The sequence below is a fragment of the Octopus sinensis genome, linkage group LG19, assembly GCF_006345805.1.
Source record: "Octopus sinensis linkage group LG19, ASM634580v1, whole genome shotgun sequence".
Classification (NCBI taxonomy): Eukaryota; Metazoa; Mollusca; class Cephalopoda; order Octopoda; family Octopodidae; genus Octopus; species Octopus sinensis.
Genome location: NC_043015.1, coordinates 20588170 through 20601132, shown reverse-complemented (window position 1 = coordinate 20601132; position 12963 = coordinate 20588170). Strand labels below are relative to the sequence as shown.

Here is a 12963-nt window from a genome sequence, read left to right as displayed (position 1 = left end):
ACAGACATACACACACACATAGATGTTATGCATATGTGTATGTAAGCATATATATATATATATATATATATTATATATATATATATATATATCTGTGTGTGTGTATATATATATATATTTATATATATATATATATATATAAACACGGAGATGATATATATACGCTGAAATAATATATGTACATGTCACCAGATAATATTTATATAAATATATAAATGCATAAACATATTCGTATATAAGTATACATACATATATCAATAACTCATACTATATATATATATATATGTGTGTGTCTGTGAGTGATTCACATACGTTTATATATATGTATATACATAAACATGTGTATCGCATATATATATATACATATATATGTATGTATGTATGTATGTGTGTGTGTATGTGTGTGTATGTATGTATGTATGTATGTATGTATGTATGTATGTAATCGAAGCACTTTTTTCCTAATAGTCTATATTTTTGGCACTGTGTTTCAGTATTTACATAAAAAGGGCAATGAACACGGTTTGTTGATTTATTTATTTCATTTTTTTTTCTAGACATTTTTTTATTGCCGTTTTTTTTCTCTCCTTTAACTACAAATATACATTTCATAATAAATATGGCGCATATCTGCTGTCAAATTGTTATGAAATGGTAGGAAATGGTGATGTTACATAAAATATATAGAAATAGTATGCACACACACAAACACACACACACACACACACACGCACACACACATACACACACACATATATATAAAACTGTTTGTATCGTATTATTTATTAGATTTTTTTTGCTACTTTCAGAGGGTGATAGTAGAGCTGGCGGTGTATTTTTCTTGGTTTTGGGGTTGGTAGCTGCGACGGCGGTGGTGGTGGTGGTGTTTTTTTCACGAGGAGCACCATATTGAGAGTGCTTAGTGCTGTAGTTGTTCTTGGTAGTGGTTGCGTACCAGTAGCGTGATTTCATTAATGGTACTGTAGCGGTAAGTGAAGAATTATTAGTGGCGAGGATCGGTCGTAGGGCTTCTAAAATTAGCAGTAGGGTCAGTAGTGGCGGCGACAATAGCAGCAGGAGTGCTGTCTTTATGGCGAGGTGTTGTGAAAAGCGGAAGGGAATGTAGCCATGATGAGTGTAATGGTTGGTGGTTATGAGTTTAATGGAAATACGGTGAAAGGACTAATTACATTGATGTTCTTTGATGCAGCAGGAATGGTTCTGCTGTTGTTGAGATTTTAGGAGTGAATTCACGTCGCTTAGTGCTTACGTTATTCGGCTTCGATTCCCGGCTTCCGATTCCTTGAGCAAGACATTTTACTTCACGCTGCTCAAGTCCACTAAGCTGGCAAAAATGCATTTGGAAGGGCCATCCTGGTCATATTCTGTGTCTCAATGAATCTCGGTGAGAATTACGTCAAAGTTATGCGTGTCTGTGGAGTACTCGGCCACTTGCATGTTAACTTCGCGTGCAGGTTGTTCTGTTGGTCAAATCAACTGGAATGCTCGTCGTAAGCGACGGAGTGCCAGTTGTTCTAGGTATTGGTGATAGTGTAAATCCTCCTTGTGGTATCAGTTGTGATGGTTTGTGTTGAGGATACTGGAAACTGTGGGGTTAACAATCTTTGTGATAGATCAGTCGGTAATGGTGATGATCGCTAAACGAATTAGTGGTGGTGATTGTGAGGTTATCTGCAGAGAGAGAGAGAGAGAAAGAGCGACAGAGAGACAGACAGGCAGAGGAAAATGTAGTCGAAAAGCTGGACTCTAATGATACTTTATTTATCGACATCGGAAATAAAGCACAAAAGTCATTGAGATTTGGATGCACAGCGCAGAATAGCAGAAGAATTAATGCAATACTTCTATACGACTCACTAACTGCTCTAGCAAATTACCATTTATACGTGTGTGTGTGTGTGTGTGTGTGTGTGTGTGCGTATATATATGTGGGTATGTATGTGTGTCTCTATATGTATATATATATATATATATATATATATACACACACGAAGTGAACGGTCGTACACGTTGGAGAAACAGTGTATGGACGAGTATGTACATGCGCAAATATATATATATATATTTGTGTGTGTGTGTGCGTGTGTGTGTGTGTGTATGTGTGTGTGTGTGTGTATAAAGAACCTAACAGAATGAAAGACAGTAAAAGATACAAAGAAAATTGTTCATAGCAGTCTAGCATTTCACAAGAGGATAAACACAATAAAATAATATGCAGAGAACAAAAACAATAAAATAAGAACTAGCGTCAATAATTATGTGAATACTTCAATCAGGATATAATATATCTATTTGTATATATATATATATATATATATATATATTATATATATATATATATATATATATATATATATATATATATTATATATATATATATATATATATATATATATATATTTAATACCTTCTGAATAACATGTAGCGTGACCATGTCAAGAAATCATGTATATTGCGTAAAAACTATATCCCACATTAAGATAAATATCGTTACGATAATATTGGTCACGTAAAATGGCAAGATAGACACATATCTCATAATAATACAAAAGGCTATGTCTTTATGAGATCAAAAGAGCTAAATCTTCGCAGGAAGTAATGCGAATGACAACCAAGCCAACTTTTCGTTCCTTTATTACATAACAGAATGTCGTTATAAGTAGTAATATATCAGAGAGATGAATGAGATAATGCAAAGGGGAAAACACGCCGATGTGGTAATGCAACTGAAAATACATTCACACGAATACATGCATACATACATACATACATATATATATATATATATATATATATATATATATATATATATATATATATACATATACATACATAATACACACACACACACATATATATATATACATGCATACATACACACACAAATATACATATATATATATATGCTTACATACAGACATATATATATATACATACATACACACATATGTATATAGTAAAAGAGAGACATGCATCCATATATATAAATATTTTAAACTTACTATATACATATACATATACTATATATTTATATACACTCACAATATATATATATATATATATATAGATATATATATATATATATATATATATATATATATGTATATATATAATTATATGTACATACATATATGCATATGCATACACTATATATGTGCGTCTGTGTGTGCGCGTGCATATAGTTACAAGCATGGCTAAGTGGTTTAAGCAACTCCCTTTGCAATCACCTGGTTTCGAGTGTTTGGTCCTACAGTGTGACGACCCCTAATGCAGCCCCGGGGCCAACGAATGTCGTGTAAGCGCATTTGCTAAAAAGATTACTTTGTATACGTGTGTTTGTGTGTCCCCCTGTGTTTTCATCCTCCATGATTTGACTATCGATGTTGGTTTATTTACATCCCTCTGCTGTAGCATTTCGGTAAAAAGAAAAAGAAAAAAATCCATAGAATAAGTACAAAACTTTAAAAAATAAATTAGCACCGGATTTTATTTGTTCGACTAAACCCTTCAAATCGCTGGTCCAGCACGGTCGCACGCCAATTCCTGGAGAGAGGTGACCTGACAATTGTTAACGTCGGAAAAAATGCTTTGTTGTCTGTTTTCTGACTCTTTACATTCTAAGCTCAAGTTCCGCTGTGGTCAACAGTTCCTTTCATCTTTCCATGGCCTTCAAAGCAAATATCAGTCAAACACTGTGGTTAATGTCCTCTCCCGTACTTCCCCTCAAAATTACCCTCAACCTTTCTAGCCTTGAGACTTAGTTGGATGGATTATGATTATTATTTCATTTAAGCACAGCGGATTTAACTGTGGGAAAAAAATTCTCAGCATCGAGCTACAAGTAATCTTAGATGGCAAGAGCCTTCCTGAATATCCCCACTGCCCCTGATAATACTTCATCCTGGAGTTGTACTAAACTAGGAGTTCTGCCTATTTCCTCTGTTGATGTTGATGTTTTTGCTGTTGCTGTTATTTTTGTTGTTAAGACGGCAAGCTGGCCAAATCGTTAGTTTGCCAGGCAAAATGCCTAGCGACATTTCGTCTGTCTTTACGTTCTGAGTTCAAATTACATCGCGGCTGACTTTGCATTCTTCATTTTGGGGTCGCTATAATAAATATCAGTTGAACACTGTAATCGACTTACCAAAATCTTAAATCATCTTTATAATAATTTGTTTGTTCGTTCACTCGTTATACTTTAGTTAGAAAGGGGTGTGGAGTAAAAGTGAGAGAGGAGGAAATGGACTTTGTTACTGAAAACTATAGTGGTGATGATAAAGATGGTGGCGGTGTGTTGATAATGAAAAGAATTTGTGTTATAGACCTAAATCTATTATATTATTCTTCTACCTGTTTATTCACACTTTACGCTTTAATTTGTTATAGAGGGGAGATGGAGAGGGAGAGGAAGTGTAAATGTGTAAGTGAGTGAGAAAGCAGATAGCCAGCCGATGCATTATGTTGTCACTCCTATGGTTAGTGGAAGTGAGAGAGGAAGAGAAAGAGAGAAATGTTAAAGATCTGATGAGGGAAATTACACGGTTAGAAAATTTATTGAAGAGGTGGAAAGAAAGAAAGAAAGAAAGAAAGAAAGAAAGAAAGAAAGAAAGAAAGAAAGAAATATAAAGTGCTTAGCAGAGGAAAATTTTAAGATCGTATAATATATTATTGCGACTGGAAGTGAAAGAACTTCGCAAAATAATGATAAAAATGCAAATCTTCCAGTCTTTCTTAAATAGCTTCTTTTAACCTTTTACGTTCTCTGGAATTTCCACGAGTCCCACTAGTTATTATTATTGTTACTTTTGTTGTTGATGTTGTTGTTATATATCCATTCGTTTTATGTTGTCTTTATCTTTCTTTTTTTTTTTGTACCATTATTTACGTTTTCTATATTCTTCGCCAACAGGTTCCGTAATTGGCCAAGTAAAATTCCGCGACTGGAATCTTATAAAACAAGTACACAGTGAAAAAAGTGTCTATGTTAAATACGACCCAGGTACAGAAAATGTAACACTTTTAAAGAAAATCGACGCAGACAAACATACAAACAAAATTACTTTGCGCTTGTTCTGCGAAGACAGAAGTTCCCAAACAAGAAATGTAAGTAGTTTCATTCCTCTTTATACTTTTTATAACGCTTCTTACCATATTCTTGTTCGTTTTTTTCCTTTTATTTATTTCTTAGTATTCTTGTTATTCTGATTGTTTTCTTTATATACACTGCGTCACTCTTTTTTTTTTTCGTTTTGCGCTTGAATCTATTTAAATTACTAACATATTTTCCTATTATTGTGAAACTAGTTTCACTTCTGGGATCATTGGCACCTTACATTCTTTTCATTATTTATTTATTTTATTTCTTTTTATGTTTCATAGTTGTAAAAATAAATACGTTCTGAGTCCAAATGCCTCCAAGATCAATATTGCCATTTCATCTCTTACGTTGACCACTGGGGGATCGATGTAATCGACTTGTCCCCACCTGCGAAAATTGCTGGCTTTGCGCCTACAGTGGAAAGAACTTTTAATATTATTAGTGCTAGGCAGCGAGGTGGCAGTATCTGTATGTGTGTGTGTGTGTGTGTGGATATGTGTGTATGCGCATAACCGAGAAGGGAACGTCATGGGGAAAAGGTTCACTTTGAATTGTTACCACCTAATGCAACATTCAATCCTCAAGTCTACTGTCAGCAAATAGAGCATTTGAACCAAGCTTTGAAGAAAAAAGACCTGCTTCAGTGAATCGAAAAGGAGCGATGTTTCTTCAGAACAATGCGCGACCTCACACTGCAAAGATCACATCACAGAAGATTAAAGAGCTTGGTTGGGAAAAAAATTCCTCATTCACCTTATTCTCCCGACCTTGCTCCTTCAGACTACCATTTGTTTCGTAGTTTATAGAATCATTTAGGGGAGATAACTTTCGCGAGCCAGGAGGAGGTCGAAACTGACATTTCAGAGCTCTTCGCTTTGAAACCAAAAGAGCTTCACATTGATGGGATTAAAAAGCTTGTAAAGAGACGGAAGGAAGTCATAGATAATCGGAGAAGGTACATTGATGATTAAATTTCAATTAAGTATAACATTTGATCACTTGTCTTCTTTATTCAAAATTCGGACAGAACTTGTAGGATGACCTGATATTTGAATATAAATACAAAACAACATCACAGAGGAATCAACGTAAGCTTAAATAATAAAGCTCAATAGATGAACAGTCATGTTGAGAGGAGAATAGCTTGCTTATCAGCCACATGGTTCCTGGTTCAGTCCCACTGCGTGGCACCTTGGGCAAGTGTCTTCTACTATAGCCTCGGGCTGACCAAAGCCTTGTGAGTGGATTTGGCAGAGGAAAACTGAAAGAACCTCGTCGTATATATATATGTATATATTATATATATATATATATATATATGTGTGTGTGTGTGTGTGTATGTGTGTGTGTGTGTGTGTGTGTGTGTGTTTATGTGTGTGTTTGTCACTTGACAACCGACGCTGGTGCGTTTGCGTCCCTGTAACTTACCGCTCCGGCAAAAGAAACCGATAGAATAAGTACTTACCTTACAAAACGTAAGTCCTGGGGTCCATTTGCTCGACTAAAGGCGGTACTCCAGCATGGCCGCATTCAAATGACAGAAAAGAGTATAAGAATAAAAGAATATATACATACATTTATACACACACACACATACATACATATATATATATATATATATATATATATATATATATATATATATATATATACATATATAAGTATTGTATATGTGCGTTTGGGTGTACGCACATCTCGTTTTAAACGCAATGCTATTGCGGTGTCCATTTGGTAAGATTAATTATTTTGCCTTCGCTAAATACGATATATTCATTGATCGCCCTGACATTATATACAGTTTTGTCTTCTGATTGTGTTTGTTGCTGTGTCCTGAAGGATGTCTTTCGCATTGCGTCTCAATATGCATGACTCTATGAGTGCATGCGTTTGTCCGAAAGTGGAGATAAATAGTTACAGACATTGCAAAACACCTTCACAAATTTGTCTGCATACATAAATATGGGATTATACATTATATATAGGTGTATAGGTTTGTATATTTATGAGAATATATATTATGAGGATATATGAGGATATCTAGAAAAATGCATACATACATATATATGTGTGTGTGTGTATTTATATACACGTATATGTAGGTATTTATATATGCTTATATAATATATGTGTGTTTATGCTCGTGTTTGTTCCCTACCACAGCTCGACAACCGGTATACATACATTCATACATACTTGCACAAACACAGATACATATATGTAGATATGCGTATTTATATATATATATATATGAGTGTGTGTGTGTGTATGTGTGTGTGTGTGTGCATGTGTGTGTGAGTGTGCGTGCGTCTGAGTGTGCTAATGTAAGTATAGATGTGTCCGTATGTAAAACGTTTCATTTTGTTTATACACATATATTAGGTACAGATATATACACCAATCATGGTATAAATTTTACTGTTATAGAGTTTAAATTAGTTTGTTGGGGAAATGACTAATTTTAATTTGGTTTTATAGGAATAATTGATTTATGTAAATGTGAGTATTTTTAATTTACATTTTCCTACTCAATGTTGAAATAAATTCGATGAAGTTTTTAATCCTAAACGTTTTCTTGGCCAATTTAAATTTCATTGATTGGAAATTAGTTTGAAAATGCAAACAAAATTGTCCGTATTCAACTTCTGGCTTTACACACACACACATATATATATATATATAATATATATATATATATATATATATATACACACACACACACATTTATACACACACTAATATATATGAATATATATATATATATATATATATATATATATATATATAATATATATATATATACACATAAACAAAACCAAACACACACACAAATGCTATTCCTGAAAAGCTTATTTCCGTCTCTTCTTATCGATTATATAGCGGAATGGAATCCGCATTCAAAGGATTCAAGTTCGTTTCGCCGCATATCAAGCGATTCGTTTGGTTCACTCAAAATAATTGACTTGAGTCAATTACTTTACCAAGATTACTTACAGATAGGTTTTATCATCATATGAGTAAAATACATAGTTGGTGCAATGGATTTGGCTACCATTTCCTTTACTTCAGACACGTGCCGTGAGTAATTACTCAGGGTAGGCAGTTGGTGACGTTTATGTAGTAAAACATACACACAAAAAATACGCGATCACAGGCGCATTGAAGGCAGATTGACTTCTACCTTTATAGCCCGTAAAGAAAACATTCTTGTAGGAAAGTACGCAGCACGTGTACTACAGAAGCACTATGCGTAGCTTAAATACTAAGAATGAAAAGCAGGGGCGAATTATGCCTACCTAATCTACTCAAAAAATGAAATGCATAGTAATCAGAGTAACCTTTATAATTTTATTGAATTAGGTGCATGTTTTGCCATAAAAGGAAAATGTAACTATTGATCAATTTCATTCAGGATAGGCACTTGGCTACCTTGCCTACCCAGGCGGAACATCCCTGCTTTCCTCCAACTAATTATCCTTTCACACCTACTTGAAGTTACCGACAATAACTTACAATTCATCCGGGATCCTTTCCCTCATGGTGGCTCACTCCATCTGTTCCTTAATAATTGTTTCCAATTTTGGGACAGGGTAAGCAGATTTTAAAGAGGGTGGAATCGGTTACTTCGAAGCCAGTATTTGATTGGTACTTATTTTATCGAGTCCGGAAAGATGGGAAGCGGTTTGTAGAATATATTTAGATGCACCATTGCGTAGTGTATTGTACATAGTATACAATCAGACGTGCACGCATACGCACACGTATAGTAAGTGAATATATAGATGCATATTGTGTGGATACATGTATAACTGCATAGAAGAAGTCACAGACATATAGACGAACGGCTAGCTGGATGGATGGATGAATAAAAAGATGGATGAACAAATTAGATATACTTTTTAGAAGACAGGTGAGAAGATGTATCGATAGGCATACATTCGGACAGGCAGACAGACATATAGCCAGAAAGATGGATATATACATAATTGATAGATAGATAAACAGACGACAGATAGTTACGTATTTAAATAAACAAACAATTTATTTATTTAGATGAAAGGAAAACAAGATAAAAACAATATCTAAAAATTATATATTTATTTGCTTGAATATCTTCAATTTAAAAACAATATGCGTTAACATTTGTAAATTTTTCTAAAATATAACATTCAATATGTTTTCGCTTAAGAAAACAAGCATTTCTCTTTTTTCTTCTCTAAATATACAAATCTTGTGAATAGAAATCTCAATGGCACTCTTCTGAAGTTCATGGAACCTCTTTAGGAAAAAAACCCGAATATAAAACAAATTTCACACACACAAAGAAAAACACACACACAAAAGATATAACATTGGACATCATCAATGAAGAATATTGTTTCTCAAGTTGGCATCGAGTGTGTTGAAGAAAGAAGTTAAATAGGTTTTTTGTTTGTTGGTTGGATTTTTGGTTTTGTTTTCTCGACGCACTCAACATTCTCAGCTCTTCTCTGAATGGCTCTCGTCTATTCTAATTGGTGACAAGTAGCTGTAGCTGAATGATGTAAATGATAATACGAAATATATTTATGTTTTAGCATGTGTGTATGTAGGCTGTAAATATGTATATACTATAGGTGTATTTATGTTTGTTTGCATAAATATATATAGATATATATGCGTACACATACGTATGTGTATGTATATATGTACACATATACAAGCCTATACACATATAAGTACATATAAATATTGTGTGTATGTGTGTGTGGGTGTTTGCGCGTATTTGTGCGTGTTTGTGCATGTGTTTTCTAAGATAGATATATCACTTCAAAAATGTGTGCAGCTTCAATCCGCAAAACATTTCATTATTATGTACATACAAAATACAAACACACACACACACACACAAAGATAGATAGATACATAGATAGATAGATAGATAGATAGATAGATAGATAGATAGATAGATAGATAGATAGATAGATAGATAGATTGATAGACAGACAGACAGACAGACAAACAGACATACAGACAGACAGACAGATAGACAGACAGATAGATAGATAGATAGATAGATAGATAGATAGATAGATAGATAGATAGATAGATAGATAGATAGATAGATAGATAGATAGATAGATAGATAGATAGATAGATAGATAGATATAAAGATAGATAGATACATACATACATGCATACATACATACATACATACATACATACATACATACATACATACATACATACATACATACATATATAGACAGACATACATACATACAGACAGACAAACAATCGTATAAAGCCTGGGATGAAGGTGAAAGGCAAGTATTGTTGGGGAATACGAGGAACTTCAGCAAAATAGATGTACCATCAGCAACCGATAAGCGTAAAGAATACAAAATTGGATACAGTTTGAAAGAAAAACAAACACGAGTATGTTTAATTAACTTTAAAAAGACTATAGTAATAATGTTTAATTAAGTAAGAGTGGTTATGAGTAGGTCGTAGGTTTAATATATATATTAACTTGAAAATATTATCTAACATTTAAAACAAAGGGAGAATTATATTTGTAAAGAGCTGTTTTTTTAGCTATAAGATCTTTTTATAAATGAGACACCAGCGATGTTATAGTAATTAACTAATTATAATTTTGGCTGCTTTAATTGTAAGTTTGTGTTTTAATTAGTTATATTACTAGTTATATGATAAGGTAATTTAAACTAGTCCTTTTGAAATAATCATGTTTTTATGATAATCCTATCGAAAATAATAGTAAAATGAATGGCTTTGGCACGACAGGGCTGTTTCCATTATCGGCTGAAATTGCAATTGGTTAGAAGCTGCGTCTTCAGACATCGAACTTCAGCAATATAGTACTGGATTCCGCCGTCACCAATTGCAATTTCAGCCGATAATGGAAACAGCCCTGTCGTGCCAAAAACAAAACGTGTCGTAGGCGGCTCTTCTCTTTTGGGAGTTAATGGCATTCTTGTCCTAAAGAAGATTTGGGTCCTACGGGATTACAAAGTCAATGGAACACTTGAATAGAAGGCATCTGGATATGCAATTTCGTGGCCCGGATTGATATTTGTGGCGTTCCTCACGAAAGGTTGGAGAAGGAGGCGAATACATATATTCAAAGTCTCTAAGGCCGAGACGGGTGGAAAAACATTGCTTAAAATGTTCTGGTGCTTCAACAACGAGAACGTTACGAGAACAATTTGGCTTTTTTTAACCTAATCTGCCAGAACAGCATCGGATACCTTATTCCTTAGAATTATTTAACGTAAAGTCATAAAGAGCGATAAATTCGTTTTGAACGAGATTTTGTGATAAATTTGCTTATATACAATTCTCAGTCACAGGCATGGCTTTGTGGTTAAGAACTTCGTGGTAAAGAAGTTCGCATTGTAACCATTGTAGCCATGCGGTTTCAGTTCCAGTGTGCGGCACTCGGAAAGGATCCTTTGTTATAGTCCGGGTTCGACCAATGATTTGTAGGTGAACTTGTTAGACGGAAACTCTGTGGAAACTCGTCGTATGTATGTGTATGTGTGTATTTGTCTGTATGTCTGTCTTTTCCCAACTTCGCTTCACAACTTTTCTCGGCTTGTCTACATCACTGTAACCTAGCAGTTTGGCAAATGCGAGCGATAGAGTAAGTGCCGGATTTAGAAACTAAATGCTGGGGGCGATCTGTTTAACAAATCCCGCAAGCCGGTACCCCAGCATGGCTGCAGCTCAAAGACTAATTCAAGTAAGCAGTAAAAAATATAATCTTATATGGGAATTTAAGTGGAAATATAAAATATATTAAATCTGTTAAATTGCTAAAATCATAAACGATATTTATAGCAAAGACGTAATTGACATTTAAAGAAAGATAAAATATTATATGAAGTAATTAAGATGGAATATATTTAAAACAGGAATACATACATTCTATGAGTAAGGAAGGATCTGGACACGGGTTAAAAATAGAGGAAAATATAACAATAAATGTTATACAAACTATTGTAGTGAAGAAATAATTTCTTTTAACAAAGAGGATGTCTTTAAATGTTTAGTGGGAACAAAAGGCTCCTTCTGGTGGCCTATTAACATATAAAGGGCAGATAATTTTGGCAAACGAAATTTGAGAAAGATTACATCTTGGGAATAAAATCAAAATTAATTTAAAATTAAAACTTCTCTTTCCTAACTACAATTGATCGGTTGACTAAAAGAACAGACGATAACAAGATGGGGCTAACTATTAAATATCATAAATAATTTGGAAAGGGGAAATATTCGTAATGTAATAAACGTTGTCTCATACTATTCAAATACTAATATTTCTAATCCATATGAAGATAGATATCAAACACTTATTCAGACAGAAATCGATTTATCTTACAATACTATACCATCTGGAATATTTTATGTGTAGAGAAAACTGATTGACTACGCTCTATATCTGTGTGCTTGTGTGTGTGTGTATGTGTGTGTGTGTGTATGTGTGGAATGATAAATAAGAGAAAGAGAGTTAATCTTCGTTTAACATCATCATCATCATCTTAAGAAGAAGAAGAATATAGGAACAAGGCTTTAACTTATGTCATCGACCCCGAAAGGATGAAAGACAAAATCGACCTCGGCGGAATTTTAACTCAGAACGTAAAGGCGGACAAAATGCAGCAAATAACATTTGCCCTCCATGCTAACGATTCGGTCAGACCACCACCTTAATAATAATAATAATAATAATAATAATAATAATAATAATAATAACAATAATAATAATAATAATAATAATAATAAGAAGAAGAAGAAGAAGAAGAAGAAGAAGAAGAAGAAGAAGGATCTTAACTGGGGCAGTT

At 33.7% G+C, this 12963-nt stretch overlaps 1 protein-coding gene across 1 annotated transcript in view; it reads left to right on the top strand.

Moving 5' to 3' along the window:
* LOC115222357 (cadherin EGF LAG seven-pass G-type receptor 1) overlaps positions 1–12963 on the top strand; it is a 755088-nt gene that overhangs the window by 475895 nt on the left and 266230 nt on the right. The window contains exon 5 of the mRNA XM_029792554.2: positions 4931–5124. Within this exon, the coding sequence (XP_029648414.2) occupies positions 4931–5124 (194 nt within the window). The remainder of the gene's footprint in view (positions 1–4930; positions 5125–12963) is intronic.